The sequence below is a fragment of the Ambystoma mexicanum genome, chromosome 11 (assembly GCF_040938575.1).
Source record: "Ambystoma mexicanum isolate Mex_15411 chromosome 11, UKY_AmexF1_1, whole genome shotgun sequence".
Classification (NCBI taxonomy): domain Eukaryota; kingdom Metazoa; phylum Chordata; class Amphibia; order Caudata; family Ambystomatidae; genus Ambystoma; species Ambystoma mexicanum.
The window spans coordinates 391,764,051-391,784,588 of NC_090934.1; the positions used below are offsets into that span (position 1 = coordinate 391,764,051).

General features: G+C 44.1%; 1 protein-coding gene across 2 annotated transcripts in view; it reads right to left on the reverse strand.

Annotated features, from left to right (window-relative positions):
* Positions 1–20,538, reverse strand: part of SLC39A13 (solute carrier family 39 member 13) — a 203,246-nt gene that overhangs the window by 145,997 nt on the left and 36,711 nt on the right. For both annotated transcript variants that reach the window (XM_069623110.1, XM_069623111.1), the window contains exon 4: positions 16,999–17,138. In XM_069623110.1, the coding sequence (XP_069479211.1) occupies positions 16,999–17,138 (140 nt within the window). The remainder of the gene's footprint in view (positions 1–16,998; positions 17,139–20,538) is intronic.

Genomic DNA, 20,538 nt, shown 5'->3' on the forward strand with positions numbered 1-20,538 from the left:
GTCATGTACAGTCAATCGCCTGGGGGGCTGGCTGTCCTCAAGGACAGCCAGCCACCCAGTTGGAACTGGTGTTAGCCAGGCATACCTACAGACAAAGGACAGTGAGGTTTCACTTCCTGCCTTCCCAGAGACACCGAAGCCTGGGCGGGCTTCAGGGCTGAAGCCCGCCAAAGGCAAAACTCACAAAGGACTCAAATCTATTCTAAAGGATAGAGTAAAAGCCCAAAAGGAACCTGTAACCTGCACAAAAGGTAGTAAAAAGTAACCACTGCCACCAGCCATTTAATTTAGCCAGTATAACAAAAGGTAACATGACAAGTGAGATAAAGCGTTACTATGTAACCCCTCCCCAGCACCCCACATAAAGTGGTGCGTGCTGGACCCACAAAGGGTAAGTAAGATATAAGTTATGAATGTATTTAAACATAAAGAGAAGTTCAAGAGACTTTTCAGTGACACGCACATAGGGTGCTGGGTGTCGCATAGCAAAAAGCAGATGCCTGTATTAAACATATGAATTTTACCAGACTCCATAGAACAGTCAAACTAAAAACCCCAGTCAGAGAAAAAGAATGGGCGAGTGGTAAAAAGTTCCACTCTCTCAGGGGATTAAAATAAAAAAAGTCCAGAGTCCAGCAAAAGTGCCAGGGGTCTCTCAGGTTAAAGGGAATTAGCACAGAAACTGAAAATTCTCCACAACACTGGTGAAGACACTGATCTGGAAGAGTTGTCATACCATCAGGTGACATGGGTCTTAAGGGCGTCAATGATCGCAAAAAGGATCTTTCTACGATATTGGAGATCTACTATCTATCCAACGAAGGATATGTGGTTGCAGAAAATGTATTCTATATGCAATATTGAGAGATTTGTTTTGAAGCAGCAAAGGAGAAGCAAAATGTTTGATAATATATGTAATGGTTTTCTGGAAGCTGATTTAGAGTAATTTGGATTATGGAGGGAGGAATGCGGTAGAAACCTGGAAGATAAGCAAAGTTATTGTTTTTGATTTTATTAATTGTCAGTTTATTTATTTCTTTTTCTTCTCTCCTTTCTTGTACATTGTCTTGATTATTTACGGTTTATGATTGTTAGGGAGAATTCTAATTTCTGTGTTAATTGCCTTCTAACTTAGAGACCCCCAGCTCTTTTGCTGGACTTTAGGACTTTTTTTTGCCATTTCTTGTTTGTAAGGTCGCTCTTGAGATTTACTCTGCGCGCCAAACCAGGTCTGGTCCATCTGTTCATTTTGTCTTTGACAGGATTCACTGGTGAAGCCTGCTTCTGGCTCCAGCATGTCTGGCACGGCAGGAAGCGAGGGAGGTTCCCGAAACTCCCTATGCTTAGTTTCCTTGGTTACAGGAATGCACCCAAAGGGGATTGGCTGGCTGTCCTTGGGAGGACAGGCACCATGCTGTGTGAGTTATAGCTAGGCTGTGAACGAATGGGAGAGACTTGCATAAAAGGTGAGGTCTTTTGGAAGGAAGGCAGAGTCTACCACTAGACGAAGGAACCGATGAAGAGACTGGAAGAGAATCTTGCTGCACCCTTCTGGACTGTTGGTTTGCCCAGTGAAGCCCTGCTGCAGATCTGAAGCTCCATATTTCGATCGACTAGAGAAGCCTGGAAAGGACGACTTCTCCCCTTGGGTTGGTGGTCCAACTGACACCAAGACAAACTTGACTGGAACCCCTCTCCCTGCTGACTGTACTTCTTTGCGGCTGCTCGAACCGAGTGCCAAGGGGACAGGAACACCAGAATCAAGTGCATTGTTTTGAAGCCGGAACCGAGCTCCAGAAGATCCTCCGGACTCCCTCGAAGCAGGACTAACCAAGCCTGAGCCACCTCAACAGAGTGCTGAACCCCAGACGCAAGGAAAGTCCACAAGGTGTCCGTGAACCATGGTGGTGCCATTTGTGAGTAGCTGAAACCGCAAAGTGCCGCTGATCTGAATTGTGCCCATTGCTGCCGCCAAGCTTCAAACCGTAGTGCAGGAGTCCCCAGACATCCTCCCTCTTGTCTCCACGACTGAGGCCCAGGAACAACAGGATCTGCAGGACTAAAACAGGAACAGAAGCCAGCTAGAACCTTTTCTTCAGACTCAAGGTACTGTGTGACTAGGGGTACTTACGTCTTGTTGTGTGTAGTTTGCTTTCTCTCCCTGGAGACTTGCATTTGCTGGTTTTTGCAGAGTTGCCTGCATCTTTAATTTTCACAAGCCTCCCAGCCTGGGGTCCAACAGCGATTCTTTTACTAAAAAAAACTTTTTAACATTGTGCAAGACTTTTGTGCTATCCTCAAGAAGTGCCTCGGCTCCCCTAGACTTTGCTCAATTGACATTGGCTGTCCTGGCTCCCAGAAGGCTCTTCTTATCCTCCGACTTTGTGTTTATCTGTCCCCCAAAAAGTCATATATACCTTACTTGTATAGCTGGGAAAGGTTAACCTATATTTCATTGGGGGATTGTGAAGTACTTACCTGTTGGAGAAACGCGTTAACCTTTGCCTTTTTCCACACCTCCAGTATTGCATGTAAGTGTAAAGTGATATATCAACGTCCACAGTGTCCCTAGCTGTTGAAGGGTGTGTTTAAGGGTGTGGGTGTGAGCGTGCATATGTGCGCATGTGTGTGTGTGTGTGCCTGTGGGTGTGTGCGAGTGTGTGTGTGCGCAAGTGTGTGTGTGCGCGAGTGTGTCTGTGAGCGTGTGTGTGTGTCTGTCTCATCCCAAAAGGGCATCTACTTACTTAACTGAACTGAAGGAGTGTAGTTTTGAAGTATATTTAAGTGTTGCATATTGCCACCTTCTAAAAAAGGCTTGAAACCTTGAGTATAAGTGTTATTTGAATAAGTAAAGACAAAACCTGGGATTGGGCTGGTAATTATGCACATCTTGATACAAATATGTAAATGGAGTGTCACACAAGTATATGCAGACCCAGCTCTACCCAAGTAGTGTCCAAACCAAGCGGTGAGATCTTTTCGTTTGAGGATGCGCACCAACTAGCTACCATTACTTGCACTGGTTTTGCAGAATATGTCAGATTCTGAATATGTTAGAGAGTCCTCGACATATATTCACTGGGTGTCCAGCTCTGGGAACTGAATATATGAAGAGTCTGGGCCATCTTGTCCAGGAGTATGATATGATTAAAAGCGATTCATTCTGGAAATATTGTTTGAATTCAGAAGTCAGGGGGTGCAAACCGCCTTATACCAACTGTGGTCCCGTATAAAAAAAAAAACTTAATAGAAATGTTGGCGTGAGTGACTTAGCACTATAATTGAGTAGCTAAACGAATACAAAAATCTTAGCCGACACAGAAAATGGTAAAGAGAGACTAATACGGGTGACTTATGGTTTTAATCGGATTGGAGGTTTTAGCATAATATTGTTTTAAGTGGTGAATAATATTAAGTTATTTGCTTATATAATACACAGATGCAAACTTGTATTAGACAACAGTGATGTGTTGCTGCACAGAAACGAACTATGTAACATGACAGATGTGTAATATGATACTATTAAATTAAGAGATGAGGAAATAATAGTGAACACACAAAATGGGAACATCTGGTGTTAATGAAACATATGAAATGTAAATGTGTAATGTCATTTTGATATGATTTTAGATGATGTAATATACATTTGTAAAGTTGTTTGATGAAACTAAACAAATAAATTAAAATAAATAAATATTTGAATACATGTCACTGTGAATCTATGTTGCAACCCTACAGCTCACATTGACGCCTCTTGAGAAAAGCCTGGCTGCTCAGTCCTCTACCAACTTGTGTAGTACAGGCTTATACCAAAGGTTGGGTTACCTATTGACAAGAGGACAAGGCTGGTGTACTCTACCATAGGGTTACTACATACTATCTTGCCTAACAATGATGAAGGGGTGAGGGGGTTAATTTGAACTATTTCTAAACAATTTGACTGTTTGTTATAGCACTGTTTAATTGGTTCTACGATTTGTGTTTTTTGAACAGGCCATACATTTTAAATAAAAAAATAAATGACTGTCTTTGGTCTGCTGGTCAATATCGCAAATTCTGCTCGATGACCCTTATTCCTTATCCCACCTGATCGTCAGCAATCAATTGGTAGTCATTTTTGCTAATCCCATTTAATGTCAATATTGCTTTGCAAGGGCCGAAACGTGGGTCTTATTGGCCACTTGAGAAAAATATTCTTAAAATGTAGCATTTGATTCCTAATTTTAAATTAAAACACAGAACAGAGAAACCATCCTACACTGCATTAAAACGGTTATGCAGTCTTGCGTAGCAAGCTACTGTATCGTCTCAAACTGGGAAAGATTTCACAGTGATCTATGGCTTATGAGGAATGGGCTTTGGTGGAAAATTTGTTAAGAATGCACACAAGCTCTCATAACCTCTGGACAGCAGAAACTGTTGTGTATTGAAAGGACATGGACTCACATGTTGTGGTTTGGGCAGCAAACAAATTGGGGTACTGTGACCTAGGTTATGTGATCCAATGGAAAAACATACTCTGAGACCCGGAAAAACATACCAATGGTAACGTATGTTAAGATGGATTTACAAAATCAATCCTGGGGTGGATTTTGGGAGCCCACCCTATTATGGTGAACAACGAGACATGGGGACCTTAGCCAAACCCAATTAAGGTATAAGGTAGCAGAGCTACATGTCTTAGTCTGAGGAGGGTCGAGAGTGATCAAACTACAATGAGCCAACACAGAACATCACCAATAATTCCAGTTAGACAGCAATTACAAAAATATACAATGATTTATTTGGCCTTTCAAATACACACTAAGTAAGTCAAACTTCCAATCAAATATGGTCACACCTACTATTAAACAGATATAAACATTCATCCTTAGAAGACAAAAGCATATAATTAAATAACCTGTGAAATGCAGGTACTCATAAGCATGAAATTAACCAAAGACCCTTTAGAATAGCCACATAATTCCTTAATGAGTCAAACCCTAAGATGGTTTGGGACCTTGCACCCTGAAGTCGTCTGTTCCAAAGTTATCCCTTAAGGTAGGTTTACGAAGCAATTTGGGCGATGCCAGTGGTTATGATTTAAAAGTAAAAAATGTAAGTTAAGTTCAGGTAGGTAAACCAACTCAAATCCAGTTACTAGAATAGGATAGTGTGCCTTCACACCTTGAAGTATCTGTGTCCAGATGGAATTACCAATAAAAAAATCTCAGACCAAATAACCAACTTTTTCAAAGGAAGGTGGTAAAATACTGCTTTAATCTCAAAGTAGTAAAGCAGGCGAATAAACACTCATCAAATTGACTCATGCAGGATCACACCATCTTTTCGACTATACTTAGAGTTTATATAATGCTAGATGCATCCTATACGATGTCATCCTAGGTGGCAAACTGCAAAACCCATTGAGGGATGGGATTGGATTAGGGGAATAAGTCTACATATATAAAATGTGCATGTTAGTCCCTCATTGGCAGTCGCTTATATGTGAGACACCCTCAGCTACTTCTATACACGTGGTATAACATACTCGTCATAACAGAGAATATGGCAGCGGAATAATACTTTGCAACATGTATGTAAAAGTGCATGGCAGGATTTTGATTGGTTGACAACCCAAATCCAACCTTGGACATTCAGCTTGCTAGCAGCACATACTTAGAAATGAAACCCAGGTGCTTGGGGATACGTCAGCCCTCCCCTTGTTTTCCCAATGTCTACCCTCTCTCATCTGTAGCCCTCATGCCAGTGTCTTTTGTTGAAGGCTGACCTTGCCCGTCTGCACTGTCTCGTGACATTCGAGGGAGAGTGTAGGCACACCATTACCTTAGCTTCAAGCCTAATGAATAGCCTTGTTTGTGAGCTCTTCATCACGTGTTACAAGACCACGAAATTGACAATTTCAACAGTGTATTCAACACTATTTGATTCAATTATGCTGGGTGCAGTTGCTCCTCTTGGCCTTTAGAGACTTGCTTACTCTATCCCCGATAAGCTTCATGCCCTTTTAATTGTCCAATATTTGGCATCCATAAATGTTCTTGTTCCTCCTAATCTTTGTCCTTTTGTGGTTTTTCTTCTTCTTTCGAAATATCATCCTTGGTTCTAAACCAATGTACTCCTCTATTTTGCAAGACAAAACAACTTCATCTTTTCCTTTTAGCATCCTGGGCTTGTATTCTGAGGTAGCTGGGTTGATTGACATAAGCTGTCATCCATCCTCTTCCAATGGTCGTCCTAAACGTTGAATATATACCTCTCATAGCAAGCTTGTACTTATTCTTTCTACCTTGCGTTTCAGCAGATTTACAGTTATTGTCCAGTGAGTTACTTCATTCTTCTTAGTGTTCATAGGTACTGCATCATGTAGCACATATTTCTGTTACTGCTTCAGTTACATAGTCATTCTTGTATTTTCATATTGTTTCAGCAAAGGTTCTAAAATCTTCTTTATGACATTCTTTCGCTGTCGTCAGACTTTATTTTAACCCACAGCCATTCTGTTCATGGCTGCATTTCAGCAACTCAGCAAAGTTCATCCTTCTTAGTAACTTTCCTCCACTGTGTCAGCTTGCGGGTACACTCTGAAGGGTTGTCCGAGTGCATATCGGGTGCAAGATAATGGCAAGGATTCAGGCATGGGTTGCCCATGACGGCTCTTCGTCTGTCGTCCCAATATGATGTGGGCAGGGACTAGGGAGAAGACTGGTGCCTCCTCCTCTACATTAGGAAGGGATCATTGACCAGGCCTCCACCAAAGTCAGGAAAGAGTAGTTTAGGGACAGGACTAACACCCATAGAATCCTATGGAGGGCCAGGGGGGAGAGGAACACTAAACACACAAAGAAAAGGTGAAGACTTCTGCAGTGCAGGCGACCTCAGGACATCTCTATGATGCAAAGAAGACGGATTGCAAGCGGGAAACATGTGATCTTCCAGGGACGAGCAAAGGAGCAGGTAATGCAAGGATTTTGTTGTTGCAGAAGGCTGAAAATGCAGGAGCAGGCATCTTGGTACACAAGTTGAAGGTCCTACAGGTTCTAAAGATGCCCTCGTAACCGTAACGGCTGCAGCGAGGTAGCCCAGGACAGTTTTTTTGAAGTCCAACTAAGGGCTAAAAAAAACATATCTGAGGCAGTACACAACTCTTCTCTGTACCACCTGAGAACATTTGGTAGCGTAGACAGAGCAGCCAGGCTTATCTTAAAGGGTAGAGGGGCTGTAGCTTGGTACAAAGAAATTGTAGCATATATATGGTCCAAAGAAACACTGAAACATTATGTATTGTAAAAATAAAGGGTTTATTTGAATACAAGTAGGCCAAGATAAATCTTGGGGAAGTAAGTACCAACACATATCATATAAACAATTATAAAAACCAACTCAATGCTTATGGGTTACAACCCAAAGTATAACCGTATTAAGAAAACACTAAGCAGTCAAGGCGAGTCAAACCTGCAACATATTCAGAATGGCAGTCAGCTATTCTTGTGAAGTAAAACCAGGTTATATATACTTATAGAATACAATCAGTAATTCAATGGTAGTTGCACCCCTCAGTCAGGCAGTGACACTCAGTTACAGAAATCACTTAATAAACCAGGCCAGTTACAAGTATAAACCTTGTAACAGATATTACTTTGCAGAACGCAGTTCAGAGCTAGTAAATAACTCCTATACTTTCTGGAAAGGCCTTAAGCTACTCAATGACAAGTATGAACATTCAATAAGTATTTTAGAATGCACTAAGCAATTCAGGGAAGGCAAACCACACTGTTACAAGTTTAGAAGAGCAGCAGCTGTTCCAGGTAAGTAAAGAACCAGATACTTTTAAAAGGGGCTACATGCAACTCAAAAGGTGTTAACTCCAAGACTGTTTCAGATCTGTATAAAGCAAAACTCAATGGTACACCTTAATGACAATCTGTTATTCAAGGCATGTAAACCCTATTAGTAAGCTTTTACACTCATTCAGGTATGAATAAAACAGTACCGAAACTTATTACTTTTCAGAAAGGGGGAAACACCAGTCAAACTAAGTAAAGTCACATACTTTTTAGAGGGGCAGAATGCAACTCAAAGGCAGGTATAAACACGTATAAACTTAAGGAAACTTTGTAACTTATTCTATTACAGAGATACAGTTAACACACTAATTTCTTTAGCAAGTACAGATCTTTACACTGCTTATACTTTTCAAGACAGAATCGTTATCTTATAGAGTCCTTTCCTAGTCTACAGCATGAGTTTTCTCAGAGTCAGAAGAGGAGGGACCCTAGTGGTCTAGGAGCCAGCTGTGGGCAGGTCAGGATGGTACCAGGTAATAATATCGCCATATATATGGTCGCCGTAATATCGCCGGGAAAATGTTGTGGCGATATTATTTGGGTGACCATATATATGGGGACAGGGGCAATACTTTTTTTTTTTGTTTTTTTATAGTTTGGGGTTTGCGGGTTCCATGCAATAATGTCGCCACAAAAAACGGCCATTTTTCGGCAACATTTTTGCATTGCGATATTTTTGTGGCGACATTATTACATGGAACCGTCAGGATAGGGTCAGTTGCAGGAAAGTCAGAGTTCCATAGGAGATCTTGTTAAACAAGTAAGTATTCACTTTTGGAATTAGTTGAAGTGTTCAGTGGCTTCACAGAAGACTCCCTATATGCGTTCCAACATTATACCTTGGAAAGTGGCATGGGCAACTCCAAACAACACAAATCAACCACTCCTCCTCACAGGAGTCACACAAGACTTAAGGTAAGTATTGCCCAAGCCAACACAGTACCTTATAAGAAAAGAAGAGCTTCCGAGTGGATGCCTCCAGGATGTAGCAGCACAGGACCCGGTCCCTGGATTCTTGGTCTGGAGACGAAAGAACTTGACACTGGATGGGAACTTGCGGGAGGAGGCTTCCAGCAAAGGTTTCTTCATGGATTCTCACGGCTCTGTGATTTGGCACATTTTTAAAGCAGCCAGATGAAGAACGAATATCGTCTGTCGGATTCTCTTCACTCTCTCGGCCCTGTACTCTAGTGGGTGGACTTCCTGGATCTCCAGAGACACGATTCAAATCCCTGAGGAGTCCACCAAAGCTTCAACGGGTTTGGAAGACCATACACTGTCCTCATGTTGATGTCCCAGGGTATTGGAGGCTTGGTGCCAAGCAAGGTCATAATACGTCATGGGATGGCTCAAAATGCAGGTCTTCTTCGGACTAGTGGAGCTCACCAGCCTCTGGTTAGGGGTTGTCGCATTCGGGACCCCCAGGTCGATTGCAAGGAAGGGTTGCATCAGGCTCTTGTTACATAGCAGGCTCTTGTTGCTGGAAATCGCTACAGATGTCTTTTCTTCATCTTCCTCTTCGGATTCAGCTCCAGTGGTCTACTTGTCAGCAGCTTCCAGGTTTGGAGCATTTATCAGGAACTTCTGCAAACTCTCCCTGCAGTTTACAGAAAGGGGTGGTCTGGCAGTTCAATCAGGACAGCCTGTGAGGAATTCGACCATCCGCACAGGGAGAGCGAGTTCGCCTGGGCTTTTTGATTTATTTAAAAGAATGATGGGCGATCAACCTCCAGAAAATATGTGGGGCCATTCTTGCACATATTTTCCACCCTCACTGCAGAGCAGAAAAATAGTCCTGTACTCTGGGAGGACAGCTTACCAGCGTCGCCCTCCCCTGTCATGTGTAGCTGACACATGACAGCTGTGGGCACATCAAAAGCCTCTGGTCGTGGCAGCCGGATTAGCATTTCAAGGCACCCATGGATTAGCATCTCCATTGTTACACCTTGCTGGTGGCGGTGAATACTAAAGAATGTTACTTAGCAGGCCTCAAGTAAGGCCTTGGTGCAGAAAGTAACAACAGACACCAGAGACCAACACATCTTTGTAATACAATGTGTCAACTTGGTACCAACACCCCACCTTGGTATGAAAGGGTAGTGAATGTTCTGTCTGGAACCACTCCTTTCAGAGCTGGGAAGTATGTGAATTGTAGGCAACGAAAGTCTGCCTGCAACCCCCTACTTAAAAGGAGGCCCATGTGACCAAGCACTGCATAGGGCTCACTTAATTAGGGAGACACTTTGATGTACAGCAGACAGGAAGATAGGTGGGAATATGTTGTCATCCTTCCCCTCTCTGTTGCCAAACGCCCTGATTCTAACCTAAAGCATCACTGATGATTGTTGGTGGAGACCCATGATTGGTTCATTAAGGTGGGCTTAGTCTGCACCAACCACTGGGGACCGTTAAGAGAGCTGGGCCCCTCACTGATCAGATCATCTGAAGACTTTGCAAGGAGTAGGGAGGACTCATTTGAACCTGAGCTCAAGGTACAGTCTACCTTACATCTTCCCCCAGTGAAGGAAGGTTAGGAGTTCCAAGAGGGAAGCAAGATCCCTCCCCTAAACATCTCCCAGGGAACAGAGGGAGATACCAGACCCAGAGGACCAGTCCAGCAGCTCCAGAACCGGTACCCAGCCAGAACACAGCATGCCCTGCTAGGTTCTGACAGCAAGCTTCCTAGGTGGGAAGTGGTGGAGACTCTCTGGACACAGGACAAGGCTGTTGCCTGTTAACACCCTCCTCAGCTTTGGCCCGTCCGCCTTGAAAGGACAAAAGCCCTGTAAAGAGGCTAAGAGGAGTGCCACATAAGCATCATCCAGCGTCCCTCTTTTTAAAGGACAATTTTGAGACAGTCGAGTGCTCCAACCACATCTGGCTGCACTGCTGACTGTTGTCACGCCACAGTCACCAGAGCCGTCCGAGACGCCTCAACCAGCATTCCAGATACGCAAACCAGCACAGAGACAACGATTCTTGGCCCAGAGCCGCTGCACCGGACAGCGTGCAGAAATCCGTCCAGCCTCGCTTACTGAACTGTTTGCTGCCTGGTACCCGCAGCCGTCTCCTGCCACTAACTCTGTCTCGTGGGCTGCGGAGGGCCCTTGAACCGCCTCGCCGCCACGTTGTTGAGCCCCAAGAACTTCTTCAGCACCAGGTACATTGTGGTTCTGCCCCCCTGGTCCTTCTCCGAAGTCCCCTAGAGACAGTTACGACCATTTGCCCCTTTGGTGTTGAAAACAAATAATCTTGAACTACAAGACTGATGACTTTACCAACTACCCTCCCGTCAGTATCCCGAGTGCATCCATTTTTCTTTGTGAAACTGTCTGTCCTCTGGGTTCCTTTACGGTGTGGGCTGTAATTGTAGTGTGCTAGAATGGGCTTTTGTAGTAATAATAAGTAGATACAACCTTGACCGGACAGTCCCTTTTATCATTGGGTAATAATTGTAGTTTCGCTGTGTTGCAACTAACCACAGACCCACGACCTTCCGGAGATGCAGTTACATCCACGTTACCAAAATTGGACAAGGAGGTTTATAATTGACTTGTGCTCCAATCTGTCTGGATCCTTTCTGGTGTACTAGAGGTGTGGGGTTAATTGATGGTTTAGAAACCGATATTCATCCCTGGACCACAGGTGCCACGGAGGTTGATTTGTCACACAGCGAGCCTCTATTGGGAATTGGTTCCTTTCAGGCAAGGTGAAAGACAAAGGGCTGAAGGGTTTTGGACTCCTCCCTCGCTTCCTGCCTTCTCAGACTCTCTGGAGCCTCTGCAAGGAATACAAAGGATTTCCACCAAAGACAAAACTTCAACCGAGGTCGTTGCCGCCTAGAATGGCAGAAGACGACCTAGGCAACAACAAGCAAACGAGAAATGGTAAAAAAAAAAAAAAAAAGGAAGGAGCCCACCATTCTATCAGAATGGTGGCCCTCCTGTGCATTACCAAGGCTGATTTGACAGCCTGCGAGTAATAATGACAAGTCATAAAGGTAAAACCACTGCCATCAGCCATTCAAGTAAACTTGAAATTGTAACAGAAAGGTTACCAGGTAAGTAAGAAAGAGGATACATTGTATTCCCGAGCACTCCACATAAGGTGGGGTGTGCTGGCTCACTATATAAAATGTTAAGGTGATGGAAATCCCACTTTACTTCTTGGGAACAGTAGTACACCCAATGAACAATAAGATAATTCAAAAGGAAGCCACTGCATTTAAGATGCTGTGTGCTGCTATAGTACATTACAAGTCAGTTCAAAGTTTTAGGAAACTCCAATCATACACTATGGTGAGACATAAAAAGGTCAGAGGGAGAAAAAGATTCCCACTCACCTAGGGACAAGGTAAAATAAAATCCAAGCAAAATCTTCTGGGGTTGACAGAGGTCAGGAAGATTTATCATAAATATGAAAAGTTTACCGAACACTGGTCAGACCAGGGACACCTCCAAAGGAACAGATCTTCAAGCAGGGGTGGAGACTGGTAGATCCCACTGGTCCAGGGGTGTAAGAACCAATGAGGGTCTTCTTGAGATTAGGCAGAGGAGTAGGGCTTCACTCCAGTTGGTGCTGGTCAGCTGCAAGGGTTGTCCTTGGGTCATCAATGTGCTGCTCTTCTTCTGAGAGGACATGGTCCAACGGTGATCTGAGGAATGGCTTCAGGAGTCCTCCTTTTATCAGATCTGGACTAGAGGTTTGCACAGGTCCACCAATAATAAGGATCTGCACCATTCAAACTGGCAGTGGCTATCCAATCATGGATAACCACTTGCAACAACATCTGTCCAGCAAAAGACATTCAGGCACCAGGATGTGTACTGGTTCCAGACAGTCCCCAGCCCCCACATCCGGGCTCACACAAACCACCTCTTTGCCCGGGAAATCAGCAGCTTTCACCGGGAAAGGGCTTCCCATATATGCAGATTCTGGACCCAAGAAGGACAAAGAACAATATACCCAAATGACAAGCAAATATCTCATGGCAAGGACATCTTAGGGGGTTGACCAATTCTTTGCAGTAAACGCAAACGTGCACAAGTAAAAAGTATAAAACACAATCGAAAAATATCTGCTGACATCATCACATCCTAGGCATATTGCAAATGTACCCAAAAAGCCACTAGAGAAATGTTATAAGGATGCAAAGAGTCCTATCCGTACTCTGTAGAGTGATGCATGCAATTTTAACAATAAAATACATTCACCAAAGGATACATAGTCTCTCAGTACCGATAGCATTCTGGACTGATCCGTTTCCCCATGAGAATGAGCAAAAAACATGGTAAGTAGAGCAGAAGGCTTTACTTGCAGCCAAAAATCAGGTCTAGAGTCCAAACAAAATGAAAGGGTAACTCAGAACTATAGGGGAGGAAAGCAGGAAAAAGAAAATATTTGCTAACAATGTGAGACAGGCCATGTGACACAGGAAATCCCACCTGTTTAGGTCTAGGACATGAGCTGTATAGTGGTGTGTACAACAGGAAAGGTCGATCACCAAAACTCAGCCGAACAGTCAAATTGATGAGAGACGCAGGCCACAGAATGAAAGGACTTTTCTACAAGTAACGTGAAAGAATTTCTGACGTGCAGTACGTGACTGTCTTTGAAAATGTTCCACGAAGGTGCTGGGCTTTGGTGACTCATGGACAGAATACTTTTGTATCACTTCCATATTTCTAGGGCAGGACCCAGGAGGTCTCGGAAAGGAGGGCACAGAACAATGCACTAACTGAACCAGTACAGGTGAAACAACCACAAAAGTTTGTTTCCTGACAAACAATCAACCAATTTCCCCATCCCTCACATCTTATTTTTTAGCTTAGTTCTTTTTTAACATTAACATACGGCTTTAGATTTCCCAGACAATTGACGAAAAATGCATGCCTACAACTTAAGCAAAAAAAGTTTCTAAACTTTTTTTTTTCTTTTTTCACCATACAGATTTCCAGTTCACCAGACTTTCACCGTTTTTTACATACACATTTTTATTATTTTCTATCACACAATACACACAGAGGTAAATCCGCTTCACAGAGCACCAAGGAGAGGGGGTACTGGTCAAGCCCTCAGAGGGGCACAACCTGCTACTGCTCCAATGTCAACTGAGTGGGAAACTCATTCAACGCAGCTCCTGGGCAGCAAGCCTTTATTTGCAAGCTACTGATACAGAAGTGCTGGGAAGGGAGGGGCAGTGTTTGGGGGTCGCGCCGGGCAAGACCGCTGGTGATCAGTAGAGCCTTCATCCATTTGAAGGAGAATGGGGCAGCCAAGCTGGCATTAGGACGGAGGAAGGACGAGGTGCAGCCCGGGGTAAGTGGCCTAGTCCAGGGATAAAAGAGTTGGTGGAAGACAGGAGTAATCGAGAAGTCGCAAGTGTCTTTGGGGGGGAAGAGATTACAGTCATGTGGTGCATGCTTTCTACAAAAGGAGTATTTTCAGTCTCTTTTTAAACGGAGGTGGTTCCCAATAAGTTTGAGTCCGAGCAACAGGTTTTTACAAGTCCTGAAGAGGGCCATCCAGAGTGACACCACCTCCTCACTTACGTATTTACTTTGGTTCCTGAATGCAACCATTAATCTTCTGATCGAAGGCTTCTCATTTGGGGCATTGTGTAGAGTTCTGAGGCCATGTACTTCAGCTCCTCATGCGCTATACCTTGGTGGACTCTAGAGAAGAGCATGAATTTGATCCTCTGATCAAGAGGGAGCTTATGAAGGTTTTTCAGCCCTTGACTGGTGGGATCCCTTCTTTTTTGCTTTTCTTTTTATTTTAGATGCAAAATGTCGTTTATTTGCATAGTCCATCATCTGGAACACACGCTTGCAAAGCCGCAGAAGTACCATTGAACATCAATTAGACTAAGCATTAGTTTCAGCTTTTGAGGGTACCCTGGGAATCCGCAGTTTGCGCTCCTCTCCATAAACATGGTATTTGATCCATCAGTATTCTCAGTGGTGCATGCTGTCCCAATACATCTGTTTCTCACAGCTTGGAGGTACCCTTTTTTTAGTTATTCCTTGTGAATAGACTAAGTGACGTACTTTCAGTAACACTGTCAATCCGTACTTTAATGCATCCTCGGTCATACAGTTTCCTTTCCACCCATTTATCTTTGCACTGTAATGGATTATGCCAAAGCACAATTCAATCAAATGTAATTTGTACATCGACAAAGGCTTAATCTGGCCATTACAAAAACAGACTGCAAACATGTCAATGAACCAGACATGGATAATGGGCCATGAATGCCAGTTACCATAAAATCGAATGGTAAATCCTGTTTCACAGACCCCGGAGATTTGGTTCGTAACCTCTTTGCCTACTTATTCACACTCTGGTGGCCATTAAGAAAGTGGTTCCTAACATTTAAGCCATTGTGGTTGGTGATCTGTTTCAATTCCAGCTCTTCCTTCTTCTCATCTCAACCACCTTCCGACTACACTAGCTCACCAATCCATCAACTGTAGCACGTGAAGAATACTACTGGGTTTTAATATTTGGATATTAACATGCATCAAAACGTATTCTTAAAGACCTGCACTGGCTGACCATAGAGGAAAGAGTAGACCAAAAAGATTGCATAGCTAAGCCTTCTTAACATCTGCAGGTGTCATCCAGTGACAACTGCTTTTTATCTGTATTGCCTCATTTCGAATTGTGCTGTGCCCATTGACCATTGGGTTTACCTGTTGTGCTTTCCCACCCTAGCTATGTTGTCTTCTCTGCTTGCCCCCCCCACCGTCTCCATTCCCCCCTACTTTCTTCTCTCATTGCCCATCCACCGCCACCTCCCTCTCCCTCCCCCCCACCACTTGAGTTATGATGCTCTCTGTCTCTCCTATCTTTTCCAACTGTTTCTCTATCGACTACCCTTCCTATCTCAAGAAGTCTGATGGGAAGAAGTTAACAAAAGGAAATCCTTGTCTCCAACCCAGGCCTCCCTATCGCAAATACCTACGCCAGCGCTTCCTCCAGACAGACCCTCACTGACATCCTCTGTCGTTCTCTCAAAAGACCTATGAACTCCTCATATGGTCTCTGTGCTCTCACCTTATTCCTCCTCTCCCATTAATGGTGGCACCCGGTGGGAGGCACCTCCTTGCCTCCTTCCACTCCTCTAAGGTAATCATTCACTTTTAGCTTAACGGCAACATCTTGGTCCAAGGAATTCAGGCCAACCTCCTCCTCCTCCTCTTCTTCTTCCTCGACAGACATTTCCCACGCCATATCAATTTCGTTTCAGCTCCAGCTATCCCTTCGTCGTTTTCCTTGCCCCCCCCCCCAGCTCTCTGCCACTTCTCTGGCACCTTCTTCCCCCTCCTTGGCTTCCCTGCCCTCTTCTCCTTCTGCCTCTGACCTCCCTCAGGCTCCTCCCACACCTCCGCAGGGAGTACCTCCGATTTGTACCCCCTCCCCGGAGGTCTTTCAAGGACGGCAACCTTCACTGTTAACTTTCAATCAGCTGTCAAACACTCCGACATCTGCCGCCTCCTGGAAGAACTCGACCTTGATTGTCATTGGCCTCATCGAGACATGGTTCACGGGCCGCTCTGTCACAAGCTTTGACACTCTCCTCCCTGATGGCTACAAGATCCACTCTGTGCCCATAGCCAACTGCACCATTGGGGGTGTAGCCTTGATCTTCCCTGGGTGGAAAAGCAGCATTGCAGGGTTCTGTGCCTCAGGAGGCACCTCAAATCCATTCATAGTGCACTATACTGGGGTCAGCACCATGAATAATATCACCCACTTATGGCACTACATTAATCACTTCCCTATGTCTGCAGACATCTCAAAAACAAAGCTGAGAACACAGCTTTGGAGTAGAACTTCAACATCTTCAGATTGATCACCAAACTAAAGCAGAACCTTTCAAGCTACATCTCCTAATACTTCCAAAAGTATCATCCACCAGGAGCGCACACTTAAAAGTGCACACTTCATAAGACAAACACCTTCTTTCTTAGAACCCAAACAAAAACATCACTGGCAGAACTAGTAAACAAACATCATGCAGGAGGCATTGCTCATCAGGGATGCCATTCACATCTTCGAAAATCTTGCACACTAAATAACAAGACCTGCTCAGTGGTTAATTCTTCTACTAAGATACTCTAGTAGTGAATCAATGTGTTTGGCTCACCTCGGTCACTGCTGCCTTTTCTCGCCTCTCCATCTGTGAACCATCATCGGGAAACATCTTCTCCAGAACCAGGAAGGTAAGGAACCCTATGATCACCCAAAGCCCCAGAAGCTTCTGTTGCTGCAGTGTCTGCCCACCACCTGCACAGAGTAAGAAATGAAAAGCGCTAAGTCCAGAGAAGGCTCCGTTAGAGGCTGTTTTGCTACAGTGTCGGCCCAACAGAGGCACAGAGGAAGACAATGGCAGTGAAAAGTCCAGAGCAAGGTCTGCTCGGGCATCTAATGCCGCAGAGACCGTCCACTACATCCACCAATGGATGACGACCACAGTGCGGTTGCACTGCTACAGTGTTAGACCGCCACTTGAACAGAAGGACCAGAACAGCGCTTGGTATAAAGCAGCTACTGCAAAAGATTTTATTCCTGAAGTGTCCATCTACCACTGGCACAAAAATGAAACTCACATATGGGTTGCGCAGTCATTGTCTGAACCAAAAGAAACAGGTTTTGCCTAGTGTTTGTGAAACCACAAAAATTGTCCAGGTTGGGAGGTGGCGGGGAGGTGTAAGACAGGATATATAGACTAGACCGATGTGCCCAAGTACGTTTTTACCAATAAGTTCATATGCAAGATAGGTTCTGAGCACACAAGTGAAAAAGAGTGTGAGGCAGACAGTGTTCCTCCCAGAACAGGCTCTACAGAAGGTCCTGCTCTCAGGACACTATGCAGCAGGGATGTTCTACTCCCAGGAAGCCCATTAGCCAGCATGTGCTCTTTAACATGTACTCTGCACTCAGGACAGAGTCTGTGCAGACCTTCTCCAAGGACAGGCCCATTTGGAAGGCTTTCAGAGGGAAGCAAGCACCACTGAAAGAACCCTGAACCTTTCTCTTCTGTTGCTCACCCACTAGGTAAACATGCTACAAACCATTAAACACGAATTATTCGACAGCTGCACATAGATTTTGTGCTTGAAGTTGGGATAGTTTAAACACTTCTTCCCTACAATGAATGTTGTTCATTTCTGGCGTCACTGTACAATAAACACAGGTGTTCCTATTGTTTGCTCAAATGTAGTTTGGATAGTCATATCGTGTCTGGAAATACCCATTTGAAGCAGCTCACACATCTTTTTCTCAGGTTTGTTTTAAAAGCTCTGTCCAGGGTGCATGGGCCTAAAGGCTTTTCTGCACACCGTGGGTTGAACAGGTCTTCACAGTATTTTTTTAGCGGAGAAAATTAGCAGGTTCTGTACATCGCTGTTGAAATAAACTTTAGAGAGAAGTTTTGCAAAAAGGCGGTAGTCTACAAGATTGTTGGCATACTTGGAACCGAAGAGAGGTTCTCAAGTAGAAAAAAATCTATGTACCCAAAGTTTTTTCTGTCAGACATTGACTGACTTCCTTATCAATGGGACATGGGCTGTAACAGCAGCCTACTTGGACAGACACAGCTCATCTTAATTTCACCCCAGGTGACAAAACTTGTATTAGTTCAATCCACCTCATTCAGTACGGGCTAGATACCTATTGCATCATTGCCCTCACCTGCATATTTATTACACCCCTGCCATGATGTGACCCGAACATTATCTAATGCTCATCCACAAATGATCAATATAATCTTTGGTCAATCCCTCTATAACTATGTATCCATTCCTAATCTGGCAAGAATGTATCACCACTAATTTGGGATCCAAACGGGAATGTCACCCAATCCCTGTAGTACCTCCCCATCACTCTCTTACTCTCGCAGGTGACCTCCCCCTTCCACCACCACCACCCTCCCTGCCATATTCTGCCTCAACCCTACAGATATTGCACACCTCCACTCCCCTTAAGGAAAGACCACGTCACCCCTGCAGGTATCTCACTCCCTCCTTTTCACACCTGCAAATACCCTATGCCCTCTCACACCCCTAACAGGCACCTTAGACCCTACCCCACCACTGCAAGAAGCTCACATCCCTACAATTCCATCACACACGTGCAGGTACACCATATCATTTTTAAACACCAGCCAGGAACCGCACACCTTCAGTTACACTAGCGCAGGTACATCACGCCACCTGTCACACCCTTCCAGAATCCTACAACCCCAATGTCTCGCACTGAAATTATGTCACAACATGCACTTCATCATCCAAGAACATACCTTTAAAACTCTACCTCATCATGAGAAAGTAAGACAAAGATGAACTAGTGAACACCCTGCAAGAAGAAGAGGACGACGGAAACTATTGGGCTAGAATTCTTGTCACCCTTTAACTTGAAAAAACATTGAGAGCATACCAAGGGGGATTGAAGGATAGCTTTGGACGTCAAACACTGCAAAGACTGCTAGTGTCAGATCAAGATATCAAGGCCCTTGTATGAAATCAGTTAATTCCAGAAGCAGGTCACCCGTCCACTTGGATACCGATGTTTAAGAAAGGCCCAATAAAAGATGTAACCATCATATATAGTGATGGGCCTCATTGACAGACAAGCTCCTCTGACAGAGCTACAAAAAGGGGGACAGGAGAAAGTGCTGCTGAAGTAGGTTGAAGGGGGTTTTCGTACCAACAGGTCAGAAATTGACCTCTTCTTCACCTTCACATATAGCAGGGCACAAAACACACGAGCCATTGGTTAGTGATTCTCTTGGCGAGTAAGAAATGGTGTGCAGTATGTATGTATAGAATTGAGATGGTTAATGACTATTTTATGGCTGGCTAGTTAGTAGTTTGCCATTTAAATTTTTGCCCCCTACATAGAATTTACATAAACAAAGCCCAAATAATAAAAAAAAACCTTATATGTTTCATAGCTGGAGAGGTTTGGGCCAAGCTGAACAGGAAAACAAATTGATAAGAGGCAATGATGAGTTTACACTGATCCCAGCTCAGAATAAGTCTGAATCAAAAGAAAAACTTAATTGCTATTTACAAGAGTTGCATATTGGCCCTACACTTTTTTGCCCACACATTAATGATATGTATGACACAGTGTTGAACACAACTATTCACATTCCTAGCAAAGAGGAATTCAAACTGTCGCTTTGTAATGCAAATAGGTCAATCCTCACTGAAATATCTAAACATGCCTTGCAAGCTCAGCTTGATGCAGATGAAGTGTACAGCCAACAGAAACATCAAGTAATACATATAAATGGTATCAGGATGCAGCAAAAAACAAGGGGGCATTGGGACTGGACATCGAGAAGCTACATTCCCTTATTTGGGAATCAGGACTGCAAACACCGCAAAACGGGGAGCCCATGTAAAGACAGCAAAATAATAAACACAATGGCCGCCACATTCTATCAAATGTCAAGGCTTTGACACCAGTCGCCCTCTCCCACCCCCAGGAAGAGAGAAAACACTACTCCCTAATGTGGCAGTGATGTTGTCAACCTATTAGAGCTTCCAGCTGTCCAATCAGGACAATTGTTGAGGTACACCTCAAGGCTTTCTCGCTAGACAGCAAGAAAACAGCAGGCAGTTAACAGATTATCACTACCCGCTGCCCTTCACACCCTGCAAAAGCTGAGAAGGGAAGA